Below are 27,638 nucleotides of genomic sequence, written 5' to 3'. Positions count from 1 at the left end.
AGGGAGAATAGCTAATATGTTTAGTGCACTGAATTATATCAAAAGTAGCAACAGATAACTTCCCCCCCTGAGTGATTCAAAAGGTGCCATTACAGTGTGCAATCAACATATACTGCAGGATAATAAGTTAAAGCAAGAACGTTGTCTATTTCCGATTTAACCTTAGGGTATGTGTGTCTACAATATCTATGTTTAGTTAAGCATTTTGTTTGTGCATCAGTGACGTGTATGTGTGTGTTATGCTTCATAACTGTGCATGTACTGAATGTATGGGAAATATACTGTAGAATATTTTATATTCATCACTTAAATTCAACAATTTGTGCTTATCTTTGAGCGTGCATTATGTGCAAATGCGCGTGTGTGTGTGTGTGATTTTGCATTTGTACGTGGCGTCAGAGAGACTTTACACAACAGAAAGAAGCTTTTATAATTTGTTCAGCATCTGCCCGTAATTAAGCCACCACAGAACAAGTCACTGCAGTAGTAGAATCATTGCTGCTGGCCTCTATTTTTGCAGTATCTACGTTTATGTATGTGTGTGTATGAGTGTGTGTTTGTAAGGCATGTAAAAAGCAAGTACAGTTGAGGTTTGTTTTGCTTTTAATGAAGCAGAGGGCCATTATGTGGCTTTGGAGCAGGCACAGTGGTGGGTTAGGGGGTGGGGTGCGTGGTTGAGGTAGCATAGATGAGCCCTGAAGCCTAGCAGACACTGAGAGGAGGACATAGAGGTAGTTGTCGACACAGATAGGGGTATTTAGTCCAATCTTTGCCTAAAACCACTACTAGGTGAAAGCCCGTCCCGGCAGACAACAAAAGAACGACAGTTTTTTCACCTTCGTCTTTCTGCATCATACAGCTCACCCTTCATGTGCAGACAATGCTGCTTTATAGGCGCTAGTGGCTAGTGTGCAGAGAGAAGTGTGGGAATACATGATAGCGTATTGCACACAAATCTACAGTGAGCCATTGTGTACTCAAATGTTACAGTGCCCGTAGTGAACATGCTTAGATTGATACGCTGTTCCAGCATATGGAGACACAGACACACACACACACACACACACACACACACACACACACACACACACAGACACACAGACACACACACACACACACACACACACACACACACACAGACACACACACACACACACACAGACACACACACACACACACACACACACACACACACACACACAGACACACAGACACACAGACACACACACACACACACACACAGACACACACACACACACACACACACACACACACACACACACACACACACACACACACACACCTCAGCATCAATAGCAGTACACAGTGCGGTATAGCAGCATGCCAGAGGATGTGCTAACTCACTGCTTTAGCTGCCAGAGTAGGTGTTAGATGTCCGGGAAACAATGCCATTTTGTGTGTGTGCGTTTGTAAAAAAAAAAAAAGAGCGTGGGACTGCGAACAATGGCATTCTGTGAGCATCTCTGTCAACAAGGTGCTTTCGGGAGTAAATCCAGAGCAGGCGTAGGGGAAGAAGAGGCCGGGTAATCAAATGATATTACATGGTATCATGTTGTAAAACGCAGGACTATTTCAGTCAATCACAGGAACAGCTTAGAAACATCAGCAGCTATGGCAACAACAACAGCATTCTTCTCCAGTTCATTTTCATTTGTCCAAGTTTACAAAGACACGAGTCATCCTTTGTGCATCAGCTGTCACTCACACCAGAAGAACTGTGTATTCAACGTGTTTGAGGCTGTTTACTGTTGAATTGTATTGAGAGTTGTTATTAATACTGTATGTAGCCTAAGCTCATTGATATACATAGGGTGGACAAACCAGAACTTTATAACCTTCATGAAGGTACTGTAGGACTTATTACATTAAACTGCATTCGTTTTAGCTTCAGTAGGTTTACTGTACCTTATAAACTGGCAACTTAGTGTATTTGTAGTTTATCTAAAATATCCTAACGTTAAGCATCTCGCGTAGTTTCGCAAATCAAGGGTTACCATCGAGACACAACAATAAAGAGATTGGATAAACTTTTCAACAACTTGGCTCAGTCCAAAGGTAATACAATCTGTAAACCAGCACCTCTACAGTTTAAGGAAGTCAATGCGCCCATCCCCCGAAGAATAGTCGGTTTAAACAAATTAAACTAACCAGATATAACTAGCTGATATCTAGGAGCTCGACCTAAAAACTGGCAGAAGAACATCCACATGTAGTTTTATGGGATACCTATAAGTACAGTATGTGCACATGTAAATAACTTCAAATATGTGTGTGTTTGTGTGTGCAGTGAAAATGATGCATCATCAGAGAACGAGCAGCTGCTGAGTCGTAGCATTGACAGCGACGAAGAGGCGGCGTCTGACAAGCAAGGGTCCGCCGAGACCCACAACCCCAACCTGTGCCTCGTCAACCTGGGAAACAAACCCGACCTCTGCCTGCTCTCTCTGGGCCTGTTAGAGCGGGACCGAAACTGCAACGGAGGCCCGAACACTGCAGCCGGACAGGCCAATAACACCCCGAGTCCCAACCACATCGGCAAAGTCAACCACATCACCAGCACCAACCACATCAGCAACGTGAACGCAATCAACAACAATAAAACCCCAGGGGTAGGAAGATCTTTTAAAGACATTACTAGAGTTAAACATATGATTGTGAACAAACACTCAGTTCAGTTTCATCTGGAAATCACAGCTTATTGTATTTTTTTTACCACACAGATGCTACAAAGTCGAAGGAAAAAGATCCTGGATCTGTATGCCAGAGCCTGCAATGTGACAGAGGGTACGTTTCTGTGTCAACTGTGCTGAAGTAGAAAGTCATATTGATTGTCATTTTCAAGAAAGCATTCATTACCTGCCTTTTTCTACAAGTTAAGAAAATGTGCACTTGTTCATCATTTTAGTTAAGCATGTCAGCATGCTAACATTTGATACTTAGCACTAAAGACAAAGTGCAGCTAGTATTGCAAGTAATTAGCCATAAACCAAAGTATTGGTCAAAAATAATGTAAACTAGAGGAAAAGTCATGAGGATATCCAATTCGGACCTTGAATCTCTGGCCAAATTTCACTGCAATCCATCTGATAATTGTTGTGATACTTCAGTCTGGACCAAAATGGACCATTCATTATACACCACTGCATGGTGGAAAACGACATTTCATCCAGATCTTGATGTAATTGACTGTCTGTGTAATACTGAGTATTCTAACACTCCTGTCCTTCTCCAGGCCTAAGCCCCACAGAGCTTCCTTTCGACTGCCTGGAGAAGGCCAGCCGCATGCTGAGCTCCTCCTATAGCAGCGAGGCGGCCGTGGTGAAGACATGGAGGCACCTTGCCGAGAGCTTCGGGCTAAAGCGTGACGAGATCGGCGGCATGAGCGACGGCCTGCAGCTCTTCGAGAGAGTGAGCACGGCGGGCTACAGCATTCCCGACCTCCTGACCCGCCTGGTACAGATCGAGAGGCTGGACGCGGTGGAGTCGCTCTGTTCAGACGTGCTGGGCAGCGGTGAGATGGCGGCCGCTGCCGGACGGCAGGGCAACAGCACTTTTCACAGCCAGTTGGTCTGTCCATCCCCATTACCATCTCCATCCCAGCGCTGCGCCAGCGTCTGATGTGGTGGAGCAGAGACTTGAGAGACTTGGATGCCTTACAGTATACATGTATGTAGGGACATATACTGCTCTGACAAAGAAGATAGCACATATACAGTATACTCCTTACCCCCATCACATGAAGAATGTCAGTGGACCTCCCCGTGCACAGTCCTCTCTTTCCTATCATGGGTTTTCAAGAAGCTAGTAATCTGAAATTCTTTGTATGGCTTTAAAGTTCTGTCTTTCTAATTTGCTACAGATTTGAGAAAGACAAAAATCAAAGACCAAAGATTAAGATTATTCTCTTGTTTGCTACTTTTCCATTGTATTAGATTTTTTGTCTTTCTCAAATGTTAAGGATTTTTGGCAAAAACAATAGCTCGTGTGACTGTGCGCTGGACGCAAAACACAATCACAGTTCTTTTCTCCAAAGTTTTGATACAAAATTTAGTACGCAGTTGTGTGCCAATGGATATCACTGAGCAGTTCAACTGCAGCAGTGCTCGTTAAGTGCCGTTCTTGTTTCTTGTAGGCTCACCGGTATAACAGTGCATCGTAAGTGTGAGGAATGGGGATTACTTCTTAGTCGTCCTCTCTTTGAACTTCCGGATCAGGGCCAAATACTTCTGGATTATCCTGCAGTCGATGGAACTAAATGTTTGTGTCCGTACTAAGAAAGCGACCTGGCTTGACCGCAGCATTAGTTAACATTCATAACTGAGCACCTTTGGCTGTGCTGTCGTCATACAGGAAACACAGCAGATATGAGTTCTCTACTTAAAGTGCAATCATTATACATTCCTCAGGTCAGCTTTCATCGGGTACACTTTGCTTGAGAAATGTGGGCATTAGGAAACTCTCTCAACTATAATCAACATTACAGAACATTATTTTCTATAGACATTATGTTAGTATTTCTTAACTAAATGTCTATTTCAGGTTGATTCTGTGATGATGTTTTCTTGAAAAATATCCAACGCAGCTCTATTGATTACCAATATGAACAGAAAAGTTCAACCAATTAATTAATATTAAAAGAACCCAAAGTGCTAGGAACACTTTAAGGTAGTGTGTACGGTGCAATCCCATAGAATGCATGAATACAGTGTTACTCTGCTGCCCATGTTCTGCCGAAATCCATATGCAAATCCACTTCCCTCAACTTTAACACACAGACCTGCACACTCTCTCACAGCAACTGCTTCCTCAGCAGTGACCCAGTCTGTGACCCCCTCCCCTTATAATTCTTCCTCTTCCCCCTTATTGCTCTTTTACCCCAATGCTGCGGTCTACTGCTGCCGCCAGCCCTAATTATTTGGCGTGTGGCTCCCCGGGCCTCTAATAGGCTGAAGTGTTGTGGTTTACAGAGCGGGTGCAAAGTGCCTGTGATTTCCAGCACCCAATTAAGCATTTAGGGCCACTTAACCACTGAAAGCCCATTGGAAAAACTGTAAAAACCCAACATTAAAAAGAGAGATGCCACAAGACAGGCATGACTAACTGCCCCCGGGGTTGCTGCACTGTGCAACGGTGCAAGAATGCAGCCGGTCATGGTGGAAGCAGCGCTACGGTCGTCCCATAATGTCTGACCTTACTCAGCTTTTGTGGTCGGCTCAGTCATGCTCAGACAGGATTTAAGCTCCCCTCTCTCCTTTGGGACCAATACGGCAAATGAGAACAATATGCAGTTGTTTGAGTCGTCCACCTCTGAAAAGCAGCTGAAGCCGGTTAAGCGCTGTACTTACAGAGACTGAGGGTGGCTCCGATAAGCATCAAGTTAAACTTTAAGAACCTCATGTTAATGCTCATCCTAGCTCCATTAAAATTGATGATGTTAACAGGTAAGATGCTGTAGGTCATCCTACTGCTTTCTCTAGCAGTTAAGCTTCAAAACTCAGCAGTAAGAGCCAGAGTCCAACTTTAACAAGCTATGCCAAGTCCTCCTTTGATCTCATTTCTCGGGAATAGGATTGATCTTAATCTGAAGGCTGATGTTGTCAGCATAATGTCCCATGACAGCTCTGCACAATATCAAACACATCACCCGCTGCCAAGTTGCTTTTTTTGTTCATGTTTTTTATTTCAAACTCTGGGGCTGGACTCCAGTACGTTAAATTAATGAATGTGCATGTTTTTCAAGCATGTGTTCAGATCTTTTTCCCTTTAATATCTCCTGTCAAGACAAAATAAAAAAGCTCACATTTAAGTATACGGCCTTGTTAGAGCAGGGTTGTCTTCATCAAATACAATTGAATTCAAAACAGGTTTATGTAGTTATTTGTATGATGTTTTATATTTTTGTAAATAATGTAATTGGTGGATTACATTGAAATGAAATGGACCCAAGCCCTGGTTTCAGACAGGCAAAATCCTGTCTCACATATATTATGCTGACAGAAACCAAACATGGATTACTTACCTCAGTAGCACATACAGTAAAGTAGAACATGTAGAAACTATCACAAACTCATCACAGAACCAAAGTATAACTGTATATATAACTTATTATTGTACATAATGTATACATTAATAAAGATGTATGGTAAAAATTGCTTCGGTGTTTGAATTTTGTAATACAACAACTGACTGATAAAGAATAAAATCTTTATTATTACAGTTCATCCTGGTTGATATGAGATTAAAGGAATTATGTGTGCGACTCTGGATTGGACCATCAAGACCTAAAGAGTATGGAACAATTTCACATTACTTCTTTTGTAAGTACACTTTCATAGACTTGCTTTGACGCTGTTATTTTGTACATGGTGTGCGGGGAATGCAATACATTGACAAGACTAAGAGTTGACCGTCATGCAGCTCTGTGAGGCTGTATTAGTCACATTGGTTGTTTGAGCTGAACACATGTCGGCATGCTAACGTGCTGATTGTTAATGGATGTAATGTTGACCATGTTCAGCTTCTTTGCAGGTATTAAAACTTTGACCTGTTGTTGGCACGAGAGGAAAAGTTTAGGTTTCAGTGCAATCCATCCAAAAGCTGTTATATATTAGTTATATATTTTAGTCTGGCCCAAAGTGGTTGACCGACTTTACCTGGTGGTTGACCTGAAAAGTACAATAGGACAAAATCATTTTAATTCAAATAGATTTAAAATTCACATCGAATATATATATATGATCAAATATATATATACAACATGTAATGAGTCATAAATACATCTTGTCAGAGGTTAATGATAGTAAACTAATACAACTGATAGTAACTAATTCCATACTGTGTGTCTGTTGTTTGTCAAACATTACAGCAGACACTGACGGGGTCTGTCGATGGCTTAGAGACACCACATCACAACATTTTCCAGTTCATTCAGCAGTTCAACAGATAATTATAGATCATTAAATGTGACATATTAACTACATGGTTCATCAAATGAGAGATAATTTAACTGGAAAAAGACTGCAGGACAAAATGAGTAACTTCATTCAGGCGTTAGTTCTCGCCGTCAAATGCACCTTCATCTCTCCCACTAGCTGACGACTGCAAGCTGAGAAAGAGCTCGTAAGAACACTTCTCACTTTCAAACGAGAGAAAATGACTTTTTTGTCCTTATGTCGTAACATTATTTATTTGAAGGTTACAAAGTGACATTTTTATTTACTGTCACCAAACTGAAGTATAATACAAAAATCTGGCAAACTACATTTTCTAAATATTTCTGCATCATAGCTCAAATTTCAGAGGATTAGTAAATGATGTGACTTAACCTTTGGACAACACTTAAAAGGTATACTATGCAGCATTGTCCTAAAACAAAAATGTATAGACTCACATAATAGGAATCCCTCTCAATCATTGCTCATGACCCGCAAGAAGTGTGTCCATATCTCTTTATTTATTTTTAAATAAAACCGTTTTCTCCACCAAAACGGCCACTCCAGAGGCCGCTGTCACCTCACTCTGTGTGTGTGTGTGTGTGTGTGTGTGTGTGTGAGTGTGTGTGTGTATGTGTGTGTGTGCCAATCTTCCCAATGCCTTATCTGAACGTGAAGGTGTGTCTGTGCTGGCCGGGGAACTTAGAAGGGTCTGTTATGCAGCAGAAATGCCAGTGATGCTGCTGTGGGGCATCAAGGGAGCATTAAAGTCTTTCTCTTATCATGTTTCAAAATGCCCCCTTTTCTTCTGATAACAGACCCTGAAGACATGGAGACACACACACACTCTTCTGCACACATTCATGTACCTACTCAAAGAGTGTGTGTGTGCGTGTGTGTGTGTGTCTCCATGACTTCAGGGTCTGTTTTTGCGTCTTAAGAGCTTGGCTTGGCTTTAAATAAGGAGAATGAAGCCATAGAGAGCAACTTCAGGGCAAGGAGTGCCAACCATGAGCATAATTAAATCACTTAAGCCAGTCAGTTACACCTTCACCCTCAACACAACAACTGCATGCACACACTCATCCCCATCAGTCACCTGAAAACACATCAAACGGAAAGTACAGTCCAGACCGCAGTCAGGTGTGTGGATCAGAACGTTTGTCGGTCTGGAGTGCATCATTAACTGTGTTTACACTTTCAACAACTTTCAGCAGCCAGCAGTACAACAGCTTCTTTCAAGAGCTGCTACTTTGCATCAACAAAATCAGAAGGGGACAAATCCTGAAGCCCTGCACAGAGGAAGTGTATTTAGTCATATTTGGCTGAAAGTTAAGAGTTTAGTACTGCGGCAAGAAGTAATTATGCTGCAGCAGTAGTTTTAAGAAGTTTCTAATAACGTTGAAAAGCTAAACTAAACTAGGCACGGACATGAGCGATATCGATTTCTGAAGTTTTAACGGGCCTGGAAATAAACTGTAGTTGCTGTAATGCCTAAAATAAAGAGAACATAAAACATGTTGTAACGCATGAAAAGACCCAATTGTTAAGACCTTTAGTGGACTAAAAAGTATAAGTGGATTCTGTCCCATGCATTTTGATCCGTATAAACGGTTGATGACTGTAATCCTAATCACTATAAGCGGTTTCCTCTTCATCAGCCTCTTCGTCCATGTGAATGCAGAATAAAAGAAGCTAAAACTAACTGGAATTTGGAAACCAGCGCGATCCCAGTTTGTCCACCATAAATAAACCCTGGCAGCTGCTTTCACTCACGACTCCTTCACAAGCTAATTTACAGTCAGGTATATTACCAGAACCTCCATGTGCTTATTGCATTACTCAAGCAGCATATTTATGCATATTGCGGCCGGGGGAAAGATATACATTTGGTGGTCTGCTATGTCAAATCACTGATTGACTTGACTTTATGGTTTTGCTCAAGTGGAACCGCTAATGTTTCCCCCTGCCAGCCTCCTCTCACCGACCAAATAACATTTTAATGAGGCTTACCAGCCAGACCAGAGCAGGGCGACTCTTTAGGGTAATTTTTGGAATTTTTGGTCCACTGAAAAAACCCAAACATAAATCATGATCAGTGTTTAAAGTGGTGTGGGTGATGCTGTGCAGGGCGGACTGGCAGACTTAAGCGTGTCCGTGAACACGGACCAGACACAGATATGCTGACTGCAGTGCAGACCAGACTGAGCTGAAGTCATGAAAGTAAATAAATCAGCCGCTGACACTTCCTGCCACAGTCATAAAGGCAAACCTATGTGAGCATCAAACCTTTAGCTTGAAAAGCAGCTGGAAGAAGTTTGAAGATTCCTTCAGTTTGAATTCATGTCACTTACAATACATTGAATGTGATAAGTAAAAAGAAACAATATGTAAACTGTAATCTCCATCTCCACTGTCCATCCATGTGCTCGGTGTGTTCCAGACGTGTATAAAATGCTCTTTCTGTGTCGTGTTATTTCCCCCCGTAAGCCTCAAAACTCACTTTGATCCAAATACAACGCAAAACAGCTCTGCCATTAACGGTACCAACATTTTTGAAATTCTCACTTTCTACAATATCTGCTCGTGACAAACTCCGGTTTGTGTGTAAAGTTAGGGAAAGATCATGGTTATTGCATATAAGCTACGGAGATGGTTTGTTAGGGTGCAGAGTCGTCTCATATGAACGAGTAGTGGGCTGGAAGTTTACTGTTGACCTTGAGAATACGAAAAGTGTGATAAAATAATGTGAACTCAAAGCCTGATTGTATTTGCTGATCCAGATACACTGTGTGGTCTAGATACAGACTAGATCCACATTGATAGATCAAATATTGAACATATGGATGGAGAAAAGTGAAGTGGATTTTGCTCGGTTTGAGGCATTTTTGGCTGTAAAAACTGTTGAAATATTTGTTGCTGACGCACATTCAAATTGAACACAGCTTTCCCTAAATGAGGAAACTACAAACCCTTTCGAGCCATGGTTGTAGCCTGCAGAGGGTGAAAAGGCAGAGTGCCACTTTAAGGTCATCTTTAATCAGTGCCGGGCTGGAATACTTACGCAGAGGAACAGTTTGCTTTATGAGGGAAAGTGTGGACCAAATTAGGATTAGGACACTTTTATTTGTCAGGTCTGCTGAACAGGGATGTGACCCCCCCCCCCCGAGCTCATTTAAACTGCACTGCTGGGCTGTGAACAGCTTTATACTTTCTGTATGTTTGATCTACCAAGTGCTCAAAACAAGATGAGCTTGATTGGTAGTGTGACAATATTACATTCCTCTGTTAAACCAGTAAACTCTGATCGCCTGTCATGTGTTACCACTCTCTGCTCAAAAGCTCCAAAATGACATCTTTGCCAAAGATGAGTTGATGGAGATATAAAGTGATGAGTGGCTTCACAGTGAGCTCCAGTTTTCAATCAATAAGCACTTCATCTAGCGAGCCGACGTGCTCCGAGGCAGAAGACAAACTGTTGATGATAATATGATGATCTTGACTGAGTGATTTTATAAACGGCACTGCCTTGAAGTGACAGAAGATGAACATATTTTGGGATTTCTGAGGGTTCAGGATCAGACCTGCACATGTACCTCGGTGAAGAATGAGTGTTTGCGTGGCTGCCGTGTGTAGAATGTCTTCTGCTGTTGATCATAAACCCTGATTTTTCCATTTGATATCATCCAGATGCAACAAAATTCACAACAGCCACAATAGCAAAGCAATGTAACTACATCAATACCAACTAAATGTGACCTCCTCTTTTATCTATAATATAATATCCTCTGCTTGTGGCTGATGTCAGTTGGTGAAATAGTAAAAATGTAAGCAAAAAAATAATTGAAGATAGGCTAAGAGTTCATTAGAGGGATTCAAATGGAGGGGGACTTTCCCCCACTGGTCTGTGCATTTATGCAATTGTAGTTTCACCCCCAGTGGAGATTACAATTATACTACTTATTTATAACAGCTCAATAATCTTTAAATAGGCAGTAAAAATAAATAGTTTTCCAGTCATTTTGTATATAAACAGAACTTTTAACATTGTTCTTGCACGTAATAACAGAAGTGGTTAGAAACCAAAGTCATTTGAGGTAAAACATTCCATATCATTAAATAGGCTAAACTATAAGATGCTCATTCCTCAGCCTCTCACAGGAAGCTCTCAGAAAGAAAAACATTTTTAAAAACAGAACAATAAGAACAAAGTAAATACAGTGAATATACTTTGGAGGTTCAGCCTGTTTAATGCTGAATGCTAGTTATTTCTGACATAAACCAAGCAATTCTTTGATTAATCAACAACATAATTGACAGATGAACTGATCATGAAAGTCGTTGGCTGCGTAATATCACAATCTCTTTGACCAAATACCTTCATATCGAGGCGATAATGTAGGGTTGACTACTGATGCTTTCACAAAATATTTATATATCATCATACTATAATGACAGACGTCTCTGTGTGTGTGTATCTGAGTTTCAATCTACCTCTCGGCCTGTGTGTTGCTGAGGACCCGAGGGAGTGCAGCGTCGCGCGTGAAGTTAATTGGATGGTTCTGTAGAAAACTGCCCGGGCGCACTTTGGTTAGCGCCTGTGCTACGTCCACTATGGAACGTCTCCGTAGATCTGGACATCTGGACAGTTTTTGCACTGATGATGCATTGACTGTAGCGTTGCTACTGTAAACGTGTGCATAGACTCACTTTGAATCCCAACAAGCAGCTGCACAAGCACATCCCGAACGGGCACTGCACTAGTTTATACAATATTGATATGACACGTGTGTGACCCTGCCCTAACTAGCATGCAGTTCATCTAGGAATTCGGACACTGTAAAATTGGATGCACTCTTTTCAAATACAGGCCAGCACATCACTTCCGACTACGTTTTAATCATCAGCTTTAATTGTTCCAGTCCGTCCAATCTCCTACATCAACCAACGCCACCAGTGTGTCCCATAATGAGACCATTACTCCCACCAACCCACCCATGCTCTGGAACAAACAAATAAGACGCGTTTATACAAAACATATGGATTTCAACATTTCATATGCAGTCCGGTCTTAATGTCCTTCAGTTGTTTTTGTTTATTGCCATTAGAAAGCTTCACAGTCACACACTCTTCCTCTGAGCACATCAGACAACCATTAAGGCAAACGTGACAGAAAGGGAGACAAGACATGAGCATTAGCATTGTGCAACATAAAAACAGATGCAAAACACACACAACACTAAAATAGAAAGAGCCAGCAACATGCTGAAGTACTGAAACACAGAGCAAGTCATCTTTATCTTTACTGGCAAGTCTGAACTGTTAAGGAGGCCTTTACTCGAGCATGGGGCAGAGAAACACATGTGAGTGTGTGTGTGTGTGTGTGTGTGTGTGTGTGTGTGTGTGTGTGTGTGTGTGTGTTATTATTTGAGGTTGTGGAGGATGGACCTGAGGTTGAGGCAGAGGAAGATGTGTGTGTGGTTGGCGTTGTGATTAAGTTCTTGTATTTGGAGGCGGAGGGAGGACCATTCAAACAGACGACGGTTCTTCCTGGACAAAATCAAAGAAACACACAACCCGTCAGTCCAAAGGCATTTAATGAGACACAGTTCCAGAGTCAGTAACAGATCAACTCAATGATTGATGATCCAAAGTCATCGAGGCAAAGGGAAACGGCCAGATCACCAGAGTTATTAGGACTCATTATCTGGCAACCATGAATGTTTGTACGAAACTCTGTGTCGATCAATCATACAGTCGTTGAGACACTTAAGTCCCACCAACCGACATTTCCATCCCTAGAGCTGCAGGCACGGCTAAAGATTTTGAGAAACGGTGAGTGTGTGGATTTAATTCGACACCAAATCTAGGTCGGTCTGTAAAAGTCCAAATGTCATCGTGTATCCTTAGGAGAAGGAGTTCTGTAACCGAGTTCACATGGTTTAGTTTTTGCCAGATAAAGATCCGTCTATGCAGACACATAAAATAAAGAATAAGAGTGTGTGTGGTTGAACATGTCTGAGCATGCAGGTATTTACTACCCATGATCAGAGACATGTTCGTCCTTGTTCAGTGTGTTTTACTATCAGTACGGAGAGGAGTGCGTCTACCTGATGCTGGAGAGCTTCTGCAGAAGGATGGAGAGCTTCTCCAGCGTCGGGAGCTCCACACGAGGGTTTTTAAGAAGCTGGGCGGCCGTTTGGAAAAACTCTTCACAGCTACATGCCTCCAGGAAGGGATTTAAGTAGCCTACAAGCAAAGTAAAGAAAGAAGGAAACCATCAAAACAATTTCTCTAACGAACAACACATTTGTATTCAATGGAACTTCAGATTTGCATGGCAATGAAAACTACATGGACACATAAACAAACCATGAAAACACTTTAACGATGCAACGGAGTTAGACAGGGACACAGATGGCTGGTAAGAAAGACTGGGATGATTATATTTTGAAGAGCTTCCATAGTGTCAGTATTAACCCGACCTTCACACACACACACACACACACACACACACACACACAATTGGGAGCTGCACATTTTTATAAAAGCAAACGTGGACCTCGTGAAGTCCTGAAATTTGTCGATAAACAAACATTTGTTTTTACTAAAGTCACATTCCTGCTCCTTTTAAAACTGACTCTCCACTGTCGTCGACCATGCACCAGGGTGAGGGAACACAATCTGAGCCACAAAAGGACTTTTTTTTTGGGCCGGAACAGAAGTTCTGCTGGCATCAAATCACAGCAAAAGATTGGACGGGGAAGAATAGGATCAGGTTCAAAATAAGCAAAGCATAAGACAGGTAGAAGCTGATAACATGAGAAGAATAAAGCAGGGAAGGATAGTTTGGTCGCTCTTCTTCCAGCGATAGCGTCACCTCACCTCACCTTGAACTATACGTTTGAACTCCAGTATTTTGATAAGTCTGCTGATGGTGTCTATAATCATAACTGTTTCTTTTTGTTTTTTGGCCCCACTTGCTTTAATCTCTCCAAATCTTCTAGACCTGAGTGAGAATCACGTCAAACATCATTATCATAATGTTGTTTGAGACAGGCACGGATATCATGTCATTCGTTTCAGAGGCACTGATATCGTATCTTATTAAGACCGGGGGCCTCTGCCCACACTGCCCAGTCCTCTGAGAAGTCTCTATGCTTTTAATGTGTGCTACATTCTACACATATGTGGCCGCACGGATACAGCTGAACACTCAGAAGTATAGGCACATAACTCATGTTTGTTTTGAGGTTGACAACATCGGTGCTGTGGCACTAATGGTAAGAAATAGGGGGTCCTAATCCTAAGTAGTTTAACCAGGTCAGGGAGGCTGAAAACATATAACACTTCTCTACTGTGGCGAGAATGGAAAGAACACAAACACACACCAAGTAGATTCATATGTTTTGATGGAAGTTAAATATACTACATGAAGCAATGTGGTGGTTAATGTTCCCACTGTTTACCAGACATCAGTCAAAACCAGTAAAACACTGAGATGTGTTGTGAAACTGGTATGTGACTGAACTTTATACAAGCAGTCAAGTTGTCGCAGTGTGACCACAGATGTCCTGTAAGTGTGTGTGTGTGTGTGTGTTTTGTGTACACCTTAACCTTTTTGTTTTGTTTTGTTTTATTGGCAACCTTCAGGTGCAAACCTTTCTCCCCCTCTTCCTCACCCCTTTCCCGTCTCTCCTCGTTACTGCTTGTAAAACACAATAATTAGCCAGTCTTGCTAGACTTACAGTCCCCTTGAAACACACAACTGTGTATGTACACACACACGCACACGCACACACACACACACAGTTCCGGCCCCAGTCACCTCTAGCACATGGCTCTGCTGGGTATTACTGTAGCACAAAGCAATCTTAAATGATACGGCTCATAACCCAGCCGAACTCGCCCCTCCATGGAAACACACTGCAGCTGTGCTCTCCCCTCGTCCACCTCCGTCAAGTCTTTTGTCTTTCTATAAAAAGAGCCAGGAGGCGGTGGAGGTCCAAGGTTTAAATCACAACTTCTAAATCCTTTTGCCTGACCAGTGCTTATGATTGATGTGAGCTCAGACAAACCGTTACCTTTCCACATGTGGTTTTTATGTGGGGATGACACGGAGGAAGAGCTGGTATTAATCAAAGTAAATACTCATACCAAAGACAGTCTATAACTCTCTGGGCTAGAAGAGTGAAGGCCACATAAACCATTGTACAACTTTAAAGTTCCCAGACAAATCCCTGAAAAAGAGATGGAAGAACGTCTCCCTCAATAAGACATTTGGGATCTGACCTCGACCCGCCCACCACTGCTAGTGAAAGATTAGGATGGCTAGCATTAGACGAAACATCGTAGAGATTCAGCCATAAATGTTTGACTCAGATGAGGAGTCTGTTGTGCACCAATATGTAGCACATTTCATGATCTCAGAACTACATCACTCTGTCCGTCCCCTCAATTCTCACAGAACTTGGAAAAAAGGCCTGATCATACTCTGCCCCCTCAACCTGGAACACGCTTCAGCAGGAACTTAAGATGTCCAGCTTGATGCCCCTGGGAGATTTTAAACTCATTTTTAAAAAATCTGGAGAAATCATCTGTTCTTGCAATACCTAATCCTACGCACTTTGCATTTTCAATGACCATTTCTTTTACGATGTTTTCTTTGACTGTTGCCTCTGTGTTTAGTGTCCTGTAAGTCTGTAACGTGTATGGTGCCGTTACCATCTGATCAGGTCTCTCTTGAGAATGAGACCCTGTGTCTCAATGAGATTTTACCCGTATAAATAAAAAATAATAATGTGTTAATGTTGTTTGTTAGCTTGTGGCAGACACAGCGTTAGTGGTTGTGAAACATACAACGATATCTTGCGGGATCTTTTTTGCCAACGAAGCTCCAAAGTCTGGTTTACATCTAAAAGCTGCACACTTGCTGTCAAAATGTTCCTAATGCTAATGCAAAGTCTCGCACTCTGTACTGACAAGTGCACCCTGTGCTGGAGGTTTCAGGTTAATTTGCATTTGCTTGTTAGACATCGATTGGCTGTTTCAAAATTTGAGACGTACGCACAGTACAAGCTTGTTCGGGGTACGTTTGAGGGAACTGCACAGACATCTTTCAGCAGAGGAATGGGAAAACAGCTCACTAGTGACACATTTTGCACCAATACAAGTCAGTATAGTCAAGGTCAGACTTTTAAACCTGAGAAAAACGATTTATTTTTAGATCTTTAAAGTCTTGAGTTTTGAGGTCAACAGTGAGGTGCGAGGCAGACCGGAAATAATACATATTCATTTAACAATAACTTCATTTTTGGGACAAGACGGTAACAGTTGTTGTGTAGACCACTGATAAATAGTTGCTAAAGTAGTGTTGCTATAGTAGAGTTCCTAACTCCACAAAAGTGCTTATACCTTGACTTTGTTTGGAATTTAGCATCAACCAGCTTCCTAAAAGTTATTATGATAAATACTATGATTTCAACAATTATTGAAACAGGATGGAAATCATCAAACAAACTAATTGACTACGGAAACGGCACTGAGTGTGTTTGTGGTTAATGTATCATTACGGTTCTAGTGTTGTTTCCTTTGACAGCTCGTGCCTGAACCCTCTTTGGCGTTAGGGGGAAAAAATGTGTTGAATTCTCATTATTATACAAGAGCGTGGGGCTCTACACTAGTCGTCTGACACATGCCTACTTACAGGACTGTTCAGTGAGCTGCATGAGGATGTCTACGGGTGTGTGCAGACCACCACGGCCGGCCCGAATCATTGAAAGCAGCACACACACGCCTCCACAGCGGAGGAATCGGCGACGACTCTCCTCAGACATCAGCTCGGTGCGGAGACCGTCCAGAACCTGCGCAAGAACATCAGCTGCAGACAGGACAGAGAGAGGCGTATAAACATACAGAGAAACTTGATTTGCTTCTAAATTGAGTTTTTAAATCACTTCAGTCTTACATTGAAGTTTTAGACTTTCAGCTGAAACCAGCAAGTGATGAAGTGATTGCGTGAGAAAAGCTGAATTATGTCATTTTATATTACAAACAGTTGTAGAGACAAATCTCATCTAGGGCTGCAACTAACGATTGTTGGGTCCATAAAACATCAGAAAACAGGGAAATAAAGCACATCACAGTGTCCAAGCTGGGATGTAGTTAACGGCCACATGAAGTCAAAAGAAACGGCACCAGGAAACAAAACGTCAACAGGCCATTGGTAAAAGCAGCTGGCACTATCAAAAGTACACCAGACAAAGAGTGATGATGTCATGACATATGAACATATGTCTTGTGACCACGAGCTCACAACCCAAACATATTTAAATATACTATAATGTCAGATCAAACGACGTGGGGAATTCTCACTGTTAGAACCTGGTACATCCACATTACATAAATGGTTCTTATAGAGTCTATAAGAACCATTTATGTAATATATATATCTATAATATATAGACTACTTAATAGTTGCAGCTCTAATCTAATCTTTGTACTAAAGTCTGTTTAACAGTTTAACCAGTTAAGTACGTGTTTGTTATCTACCCTTTCACCATCGTATCCCTAATATCCAAGCTGTTTCCTCTCTTTTATCATCCACCACTGTACTTTGGCCTTAATGCTTGCCATTCTTCTACATTGACGTCAAATAGTTCTGAGAGTTTCTGAAGTTCTCAGAAAATGCTTTTCAAATGTCCAAAAGTGCTAAATGTATACAACCTCACATGGGATGAAAGCTTTCTTTTTTTATGCTGGACTGAGTTTGGTTAGCTCCGTCTCTGAATGGTACCTATTATGTGTAATATCCCAGCAAATATGAGGGGGAGGAAACATCTCTCCATTACACTCAATCTAGTTTCCCGTCAATCCAGAGAAGGGGAGAACCTGGCGAGCAGATTGACAGAAAGTAGTCTCTTTAGAGACATACTGAAGATACCCGCGAGCATTACGAGCAGATGGAAGGTCAGTTCAGATGAGTTTCATAAATTATGACAGGGTATGTTCACTACTCTCACTTAGTAAGCAGAGGTCCAAAGATTATTTGGAGCAGATGGGAGTTTGCAAATATCTGGTTACAAAACAAAGCATTTGAGAAATGAAAATGTTAACATGTTGATGAAAAGACCAGACGTCTGGTTAAGAAAGGAGCCGTCTGGACACAGAGGGAGACAGGAGAATGACGGCCAAGCTGTCATCTCTATTGGACAACATGTCCCCCCCCCCCCAGGACACTTTGTCCGCACTGTGCAGCTCCTTCAGCGACAGGCTGCTTCAGGTCCTTTGTCCCTGCAGCGGTCAGACTGTACAATCACCACAGCCCCTGGTACACCACCACACCAACAACACACTATTCCACCACTGAGTGCAATTATCACTGTCATGTGCAATACTCACTCTTACAACTTTTTATTCAATTTAATTATTGTGTGCTCGCCACTTTACTTCATATGTTATTGTGCTGTAATAAGTTACATTTCCCCGTTGTGGGACTAATAAAGCATTTCTGATTCTGAAAGGTCGGGGGCTCACAGAGGTTATTACAGTTTGTCCTTTGGGGAGAATGTTTGTCTGCTCCCAGTTTCATAGAATCCTTCCAATACTTGTGGAGATATTTCACTTCGAACCAAAAATATCAATCTGCTGGTGGCGATAGATGTAAACTCAAGTACCACCAAAGTAATTAGGATACATCCTCTGGAGTATCTGAAGCAAACTTCATAGCAATCCATCAAGTAGTCAAGACGGTTAGGAAATATCAACCCTTTTGTTGGCACAGAGAAACACTGAAATAATTAGCAAAAACATCTTCTGGGAACCATGTATGCATGTTCATAACTTACATGGCTATACACTCAATAGTTGCTGAGACCGTTTGGTCCGGACTACAGTGACTGACTGTGTCCTTGTGTCACTGTGCTAGTGTGGCTAGAAACACGTGTGCATGCCCTGATAAGCTGATCTGATTAACAATGTTCAAAAGCATTACAACACATTATATAAATGAAGTACACAAACAGAACAGTATAATAAAGTACATTTCAGGTACATTTAGGATTCACACCTACAAAGGTCGGGTGCTGGCATAGTGGGAAGTGATGAGTAACAGCAGCTTTAACACCCACACTTGCTAGGTCTACTTTTGGATTAATCAAATTATTATTACTAAACATGTGTTCATAAAGCATGAATCATAAAAAAAAGTACATTTTTAAATGTATGGTCATTATCCAGAGTAATTCTTTTTTAAAAATATTTCTCCTTGTAAAAACAATGTGCCTTCGTGATAGAGTGGGAAATCATACACATGTCCTTCCCAAAAATGTCTCTTTTTGCTTTTATTAATACTGAATTTATACACATAGAACTACATGTATGAGATTGAGTATCTACATCACAAAACCGATCATATAATTGTCATTTCTGCTTTCTGTCTATTGACTTCTTTTAACAAAACATTAAAAAAAATTCTGTCAATCGCTTAAATCCCGCCTGTGACTCCAGCAGTAGAGAAGTCAGAGTTCTGCTGTTTCTCAACACATAAACTTTGAACATGCCAACTTGGAAATTCAGATCTCTTTTTTTGCAGCTAAAAGAAATAAAATTCTCCTTTGAAAGATAGTAAAGAATAGAGAAGTCTAATCAATGGATGGAACATAATAATATCAATAATATACCAGTGTGAAATCTTCTAAGTGTAATTGCTTTCGATAGCCAACAGCTGATTTTAGTGCTGATTCAATTTAGGTATTTAATAGATAAGTTGATCAACAGAAAATCAATCGCCAACATTTGATCATTTATAAACTGTCATTTAACACGCAACAATGATTTACTGGTCCCTGTTTCTGTAAAGATGTATTGCTTTCTCAGATTTATATTGTTGCAAATTGAATCTCTTTCGGTTTTTGGACTGTTGGTCGGACACAAAAAGCAATTTAAAGATGTCACCTTGGGCTCTCGGAAATGGTCATGGACATTTTTCACTCTATTCTGAGACTCTATATCCCAACGCTCCATCAATTTATCAAATAAACAATGAACACATCTATCGATAATTAAAACAATCGCAGCCCCCCCTGACTCATTTCTATAACATCCTGCTTTATGTCCAGAATGTAACGTCTGTTTGCATTTTACAAATATAATGCTTAAGATACAGTATGTATACGTGTGTTCAGTATTGTTACCTTGTGTGACAGTGCGGAGGATGATGAGGGTGGAGAGGATGCGTGTGTGAGGACAGGGGCTGCGGTAAAGGGGCCGGCTCCGGCTGGGTCCACTGTGGGTGGGCAGGTCTGGATAATCAGACTGAGGCCCTGTTAACTGTGCGGGGGGCTTTGATACTTCCTCTCCTATCCGCCGCAGAGTGGCAGATAGTGCTACATGCTGTGAGGATACACACAAACACAAACACAAACACACACAGAATTCAGGACTGTGTCTGCACTCTAGAAATGAGATGCCTCCAATGATCTTCATCAAACACCGGTGTAGAAAACACAAGCTCAGCCTGACAGGGAGCCAGCAGGCTTCTTCTCAGACCTTTTCCAAATAACTAATGGAGCCAATAAATCAGCTACTATCCAAAATGTATGTATTTCCAAAGCAGGGAAGAGCTTGTGGTATCACTACGTCCCTTCCTCTCTCCAAAGTCTCCATCAGCTTCATAGGGACCCTAGATGTTAAGTTCTCCCTTCTACCATTTTGGTTGGTTTCTGTCTTAAAAGTGAACACATATTGCAGCAATAACAGAGCATGTGATTCCAGTTGAACATCAAGCATGTCACTGAGCAGATATCACATGGCCTGACAAACAAACAAACACAGGGGGGGGGGGGGGGGGGGTTAAGCTCCCTGCAGAGGTCTGAAGCTTGGATCTTGGAGGCAGTGGGTAGAGAATAGGGGAATAGAGGGTGGAGGGAGAAGGGTGGATGATCTCTCAGATGAGATTGGGAGGTTGGACAATGAGCTAAAAGGTAAGGGTTAATGGAGCCTGGTATTTGGCCTTTAACATAAAATAAGCCTACAAAGTGGGATTAGACAAGAGAGCAGAATTGTCCTAGCATGCGTCAACCCTTCAACCAGAAATGGCTGGTGTACAGTATTTGTCATTGGGGGGCTCTCGAGGGACTCGTGGCCCTTATCAAAGCCACACAGACAAAGACAGGCTGTTGGCTTTAATGTCTAGACTCTGTTCAACACACAGAGACAGGCAGGGGACTTCAGATAACCACGCTTCTCATCTGAACACAAGATGGAACTTGACAGGACCTCCAAGCATTACAGCCTGTCGTTGTGCGAAGAGAGATGTAGTGATAAAGTGGATGTGTACCTCTCTGATGTGTAGCTATGTCTTGAGGGAAAACTGTGTGTCGTGTTCGGTTTCTGCTGCGATGATGTTGTGGAAGTGACCCAGCCGCTTTCTGTAGAATAACAATCGTCCCTTGCAAGGCCAAGCACCAATAACTGAGGGAGGTGCAGCGCACAGACAATAACAGCCCAGATAATATATTAAAAAAAGAGGGCGGATGATGCTGGAGGGGTGAAAATCAAAACACTATTTTCCAAGAATAAATTGGCTTTTCCTTTCATTTGACGCTCCCTCTAGCTGTAGATCAGACGTTTTTTTGGATAACAGCTGATCACAATCCTAAACGGAAGCCACCTCAATCATTTAATATTTGATAATAAAATGACAAGAAAAAGTAGCAGCACAATCCCCACTTTCTGTGTTAAGGTCGTACTTATTCTCTAGCTACCCTGAGGTCACGGTCTTGATTATACTTATTATATATTACGTAAGATGATGTGGCTTGTTCATAGTGGCTACTATTTAATACAATGGTGGTGGACTGTGCTGCTATGTTGGCGTAGTCGCGTAACACCATCTGGTCAATACAAAAGAAATGGCTGTTAAGCTTTTTTATCAACATTTCCTTAACATCACACGTTGAATCGTCACAATCTCACCCGTTTGCCGGGTTCCTAAAATCCAGATCTTCTTCCTTGAGAATCTATAAAAACCTACAAACAATGAGCCCACATACCCCACGTGTTCTATTGTTACTCTCGTCACACTGTCGGTTTGTTGACGCATCCTTTAACTCATTTCTGCAGCAGCCCAGTTTACACACGGGAATAATCATAGATAGTTCTTCACCGGTCTGCTGCTGTCCGTGTGTCTCAAAGCCCAGTGGATGAGACGAAGAAGGTTGAGGAGCAGGTCAGGTTCCGACGGAGGAGTGCGATGAAGCTGTTCTGCCAATAACGGCAGCACCTAAGGAACCAAAGATAATTCATGACTTATGAAAGAATCTTTAAAGCGTCTTGTTCTAAAGCTATTCGGTGGTCAGGGCGACACAAATATGCATTGAAGAAAAGTTGTAATAAAATGAAGAGATCACAGCGAAGCTACAGTGAACCTTAAGGCATCTCTCGTCGAGTACGACCTCTGGAGGCAGACACCGGCCGACATCTTTCCCTTCCTTTCCTGCTACTAATGAGAACGTCTGTCCATCGAGTACCCAGTCCAGTAGAAGGGCCAGGAGCTTTAGTGGGGTGGGACACGAGCTGCCCTGAAGGAAGAAGGGAAAAAATAAAGACTTAATTTATATTGCGAAAGCATCTTCAATGCACTTTGTCCTCACGTGCTGACTTTAGTTATAGTTGCTATTTTAGTTAAACCTTCATCATCTGTCTGACACACATCTTGATCTGGATTCTACAATGTGTCCTGCATGGAGTCACAACGAGCACCCACGGAGTCGAGATTTAAAGAAGCGCGACTGGAAGTTTGATCTATTTGAAGTTCAGTTATGGAACATGCAGGTGTATCTGGGAAAGTGTGAACATCACATCAACACTGTGATATCACTGGGAAGCCTAAAGGTGTTCATTAATTTGCAGAAACAGTGCAGCCGTATCCATTGAGCTCAGGGCTCGACTGTATCCACTGATAATTCATCTTCATTAACAACGGTTAAGTGATAAAAACAAAGTCATAAACTATGTCGTGTCAGCTGGTAGTATGAGTGTGGTTGTGTCTGTCGTAGTGTTTCCAGCTTGGATGTGTGTTAATGATTGTGTTACCATGCTGAGTGATGTGCTCAGTGTTTTCTTTTCAATAAACACATGGCTATCAAATACACTACTTTAGTAATTAATTAGCACAAATTGCACTGATTGTGTTACAGTTGAATTTCCTGCCAAACACACAGGGAGTTGTTGAACTACCTTGGTGCAGGGTTTTCCAGAGGCAGACGTTCTGGATGGTTTAACACACTCTGTGCTCGTCACGCTCACTTTCTGACAGCTTCTCGATGCTGCGCCGTGCTCATATTTCCTCTGGAAAGAAGACACAAAATCATATTTATGTTCATTAATTTCCATGCCACAAGAAATGAATGCTTTTAAATTATTTTAAGGTGGGCAGGGTTTGAATGTTAGAATTTAAAGTGCTTTCCATAGTGAAACTGAAGAAATGACATGCTGTTAATATGTTATATGCTATATGTTAATATGTTCTTACTTGTAGGTTCTCAAGTCGAGCCTGCACCCTCTTGGATTGACTCTCCAACGTTTTATTCTGTTCATTGATCTCATTCAACTGTTGATTTAAAAACAGGTGACTGAAAATCTTTCATGCAAGACCACTGTCTAGAAAAACATTCCTTAAATTGACTTCATTGCATGCATACAAATGGAGCCACGTTTTGAAACAAGGAGGGCTTAATTCAATAGCAACAAGGACTAATACCAAGAAAACAATGCAGATTAAGGCATTGTACATCACTGTTGTATTATTCAACATCCAAGAAGAGGGTAATGTCATAGCGCCCTCCTGTGGTCCAAGGTACGAACTGTTCAGGATGAACCATCTACTACTAAACCCACAATGAAGTGAAGATTTAATCCCTTTTGGTAACTTTAATCTTGAAGAAAGGAAGTTCCAGCTAAACATCGGCTGGTTCTTGGCACATTGAGCAGAGATGTGGATTGGTTGAGTGTAGACTTTGGATATTACTCTCTAAGCAACACATAGCACATAGCATAACTCCCTCCTCAAAACTTACTTTTACAAGAAAGGCTTTTTATTTTTAATAAGATGAAATGACTTCATCAATGAAAACCAGTTTATTTGTTGCTAAAGTGTTCAGAGGTTCAGTGGCTCACTCCGCCTTGAATTGTTTGTTCATTCTGCAACATTTCACCCCTTGAGTTGTGAGTCATTTTAGCATGTTGTCGGACATTGTCACATCTTGAAGACAACGGACAATCATGGCTTGTATGTGGTCACTTTCTAACCTGTTTCTTCATGGTGTCATTCAGCTCCTTGATAGTGTCAAAGCTGGACTTCAGCCTCCGGTTCTCCTTGCTCCTCTCTCGAAGAAGCTCCTGCAGCCGGCTCACCTCTTGCTGGTGTTTCTAGTGACGTAGACGTACATGTTCACATATTGAACCGTGCAACCACACCAACAATGCTTGACAGCTTTAGTGATACATTACACTGACTCAAGTGCGTTATTAAAGTATTATAATAGTTCATTGCATCCCCCCGTCGTGTGGCGAGCAAATCCTTACTGAACATGACAGAAGTTAAACTGGTAAGTTTGATTTGCTTAATAAAAACGATAGGTTCATAGATCAGGCCGGGTTAGAGTGCATTTCCAGTGTGTTCATTTAAAGTGGTAATAGTTTTTTGCTTTAACTTATCATTATGAAGTAATTGCTTTCAATATGCAGTTATGTCGCTAGTAGGATCTGGGGAAAACCGAATGGGTGAAGAAACAAACAACAAATCCTTGAGTTGAATGCGACTGGATGGAGTCTATGTGTGTCTGACCTCCTCTACAGCTGGTATGCCAGAGTGGAGCATCTCCTCCAGCCTGACCAGCCTCCCAACAGCCTCCTCCTGTTGCTTCAGCCTCCTCTCTCGCTCCTGCAGCTCCCTCTCCCAGTGCTGCTGGCTTTGTCGCTCTGCCTGTATACACACACACACACACACATCCAAACACACATACACTGATCATACTATACTTTATATATTATACAAAACTCCCTTCTCGAATCCAAACTAACCTTTGAGTCTAAAACTCAAAGCTACCCCTTCCCAATCACAAAATATAAGTTAGGGAAATTGCAAACAAACACAAGGCACCCTCGTATCATATGATTCTCTGCATTAAAGTTGTTGTATAATGCTGTTCACACATCTGTAAGTATCCTCTAATAACACACAAGGAATCTTACACCGGGTCAGCTTCTCTGTTCTGTATTTGCCCCATCTGGATTCACGGATAAACGCCGTTACAATGGTTCTGCTTTCTCACCTTTAGTTGTTTGTAGATGGTCATCATCTCCTGGTACACCTTCACTAGTACTAAGGAAGAGGAACGGCATGAGTCAGGGAGTTGGCGAGCTCTCTGCAACTTCCTGTCGGTCTCATTTTCCTGGGACCCGGGGCTATCATCCAGACAGGAAGGCAAGGTCACATCTGGAAAAATATAGCGATATAAGAGGCAAGCCCACGCTAGTTAATTATCTATTTATAACAGAGGCATATAGGAAAAGACAGAAATGTCAGCAATATCAGGAAAGTAAGTAAATCCTTTGTAATAACTCAAGTGAAACGCAAGGACACATCACTGAGGCCTATATTAAGATGCATTATCTTGTGAAGTCAGTCATTTGAAAACTGCAATCATATCAATGTGACTATATTTCAAAGAATTTTCCTCAGGAAGTAGTCACCCTGAAATGATTTGAGCATCTGCTACTTTGAGTTTGCTATAAATAAAACACTGGTGACTCTATAATGCTCTGACACACACCTGTTTCTGTAAACAGCACCTGGGAGTCCTGAAGCGGGGTAGCTGTAGAGTCTCCACTCAGGTCCTCATTACTGTCATGCAGATCATGATCACTGCCAAACCTTAGAAAAGACAGCAACATGTTTTGATCAAGGCATTATACTCAAACACAAACATTAAAAGTCATTTCATTAGACTTACTGGCAAGGATGGTTAGAAACCGCTTTGATCAGCTCATGTAGAGCTTTGCTGTAGCATTTCAACTCTTTGCTTGGCCGTTTGGATCGGTTGACCAAAATGAGCTGTCGAAATGCCTCTAAAATATTGAACATAAAGTAATGTTAGACATATTAGGTCAAGGTGTGTCATTTTATTTCCTGTTAAGGATGATCAAGAAGGTATGGGGATAGACCAATGAGTGTGATTTGATTAAAACTCAGTTAAAACAAACAATATTAATATTGCATTACACTGAAGGAGACAGTAACAGAGAGATTGGAGCTGTAATCAATACTTCACATTCTCTCATCACTTCTATATTATTGAATATGTGTGTATAATGTTAGAGACTCAACAACCTGTGGGGATCTGAGCATGTGGACCATCACTTACCATCACTGCTTCCTGAGGTAATGTCTTCTGGCGGTGGCAACTAAAGAATCACGACAACGACATGTTTTTAGCGCAAAGTAGCAGCGAATTGACATTTCTATTATGTTGACATTTCTGCCATATCAATAGCTGGTAGACCATATTTAACTTGTAATATTGTGTTGTCGCTCATTATTCAATTATACGTGCATTCAACGTTAATCTGACGTTATGACAACAAGCGAGCACTACAGCAAGTTTGTTAAATTTAGATAACGTTAGCGTTCACTTAGCTACTTCACATAAACTAAGTGTTTCTTAACAAACACGTGTAGCTTTGTCTCGTACAGGACACACGCTTTCACCTTCATTTGTATTCAAGTTTGAGGTGCAGTTTTTACTTTAGTATTAGTAACTATAGAAACCACAAACGTTCGTTTCACTAGCTAACATTAACTCGATTATGAAGGTAACGTTTACGTTAAGCTCCGTTAGCATTATTTCAGGTGATACAAATCACACGGTTGGACTACTGACCAGGGATTGGACATGCTAACAACTAACTTGTACATGGTTTAGGATGATGGCATTGTTACCATGAAGTTATCCAACAAGCGGAGTGAGTGTGTGACAATACTTGAAGTGGTTGTTAAACTCAAACCTGTTTCCTCCTCTCCAAATATTTCTGCTTAAGCTTCTCGACTGTATCAGCAACGTTGGTATCTTTAAACTGCAGGTTCATAGCTACTGTAAATTAGCTATACTATAGACAAACTACAGGCTTGTGTATTCTTTGCTGCTTAACTAACACTGGTGTCATGAACTACAGTCTATGGTCAAAAAATTCAAAACAAAATAAACTTCCGGTTAAACCTTTCAAATTAAAACTATTTTCATAAATATGGATAGTTTTTTTCAGCTATTTGGCATAACGCTACATTATTTTGAAATTCCAATCACCAAACTTCCAATATCACTCTACTTAACTTCCCCACGAGTAGTGCCCAATAGCGGGGGGTGGACAGAGCTATGTAGTTGATTACAGATGATATGTCTATTCTGTACTTGGTAGCAGGGTTTAAAACCAAAACTCATGGTAAATATTTGTTTTATTGTTTGTATTTCGTTTCCGTTATCTCAACAATGTTCTGTAAATATACTGTAAATTCATGTCCAATCATAAAGTGTTTTCTAATGGTCTGACATATGCCAATACAACCCTTTGAATTAGGGGAATCTTAATTAGTTTCCCCCTTATGATTTTGCTATAACACTCTTC

General features: G+C 41.4%; 2 protein-coding genes across 2 annotated transcripts in view; one reads left to right on the top strand and one right to left on the bottom strand.

Moving 5' to 3' along the window:
• edar (ectodysplasin A receptor) overlaps positions 1 to 3,665 on the top strand; it is a 32,656-nt gene extending 28,991 nt beyond the window's left edge. Inside the window, exons 10-12 of the mRNA XM_029459465.1 lie at positions 2,309 to 2,630; positions 2,742 to 2,805; positions 3,254 to 3,665. Of these exons, the coding sequence (XP_029315325.1) occupies positions 2,309 to 2,630; positions 2,742 to 2,805; positions 3,254 to 3,639 (772 nt within the window). The 3' untranslated portion in view covers positions 3,640 to 3,665. The remainder of the gene's footprint in view (positions 1 to 2,308; positions 2,631 to 2,741; positions 2,806 to 3,253) is intronic.
• Positions 3,666 to 11,960: 8,295 nt separating this feature from the next.
• Positions 11,961 to 27,158, bottom strand: ccdc138 (coiled-coil domain containing 138). Its single transcript, XM_029459370.1, has 15 exons — positions 27,021 to 27,158; positions 26,381 to 26,420; positions 25,970 to 26,084; positions 25,790 to 25,890; positions 25,289 to 25,452; positions 24,802 to 24,939; positions 24,264 to 24,383; positions 23,488 to 23,565; positions 23,193 to 23,303; positions 22,382 to 22,534; positions 22,120 to 22,236; positions 20,147 to 20,345; positions 16,660 to 16,833; positions 13,064 to 13,202; positions 11,961 to 12,503 (listed from the first exon to the last, which is right to left on the bottom strand). The coding sequence occupies exons 1-15, from the start codon at positions 27,099 to 27,101 to the stop codon at positions 12,377 to 12,379; spliced, it is 1,857 nt and encodes a 618-aa protein (XP_029315230.1). The 5' UTR covers positions 27,102 to 27,158; the 3' UTR covers positions 11,961 to 12,376.
• Between the last annotated feature and the right edge of the window lie 480 nt (positions 27,159 to 27,638).

Source organism: Cottoperca gobio, chromosome 21, assembly GCF_900634415.1.
Source record: "Cottoperca gobio chromosome 21, fCotGob3.1, whole genome shotgun sequence".
NCBI classification, from domain to species: Eukaryota; Metazoa; Chordata; class Actinopteri; order Perciformes; family Bovichtidae; genus Cottoperca; species Cottoperca gobio.
This window is presented reverse-complemented; position numbering and strand designations above follow the sequence as displayed.

What these genes read in the sequence shown, in the direction of transcription:
- ccdc138 (XM_029459370.1), bottom strand. Translation starts at nt 27,101, where the DNA reads ATGAACCTGCAGTTTAAAGATACCAACGTTGCTGATACAGTCGAGAAG. An exon ending in CTGGAAAACCCTGCACCAAG is followed by an intron (nt 22,535 to 23,192) that starts GTAGTTCAACAA and finishes TTCTTCCTTCAG; the next exon opens with GGCAGCTCGTGTCCCACCCC. An exon ending in ACACGGACAGCAGCAGACCG is followed by an intron (nt 20,346 to 22,119) that starts GTGAAGAACTAT and finishes GTATCCTCACAG; the next exon opens with CATGTAGCACTATCTGCCAC.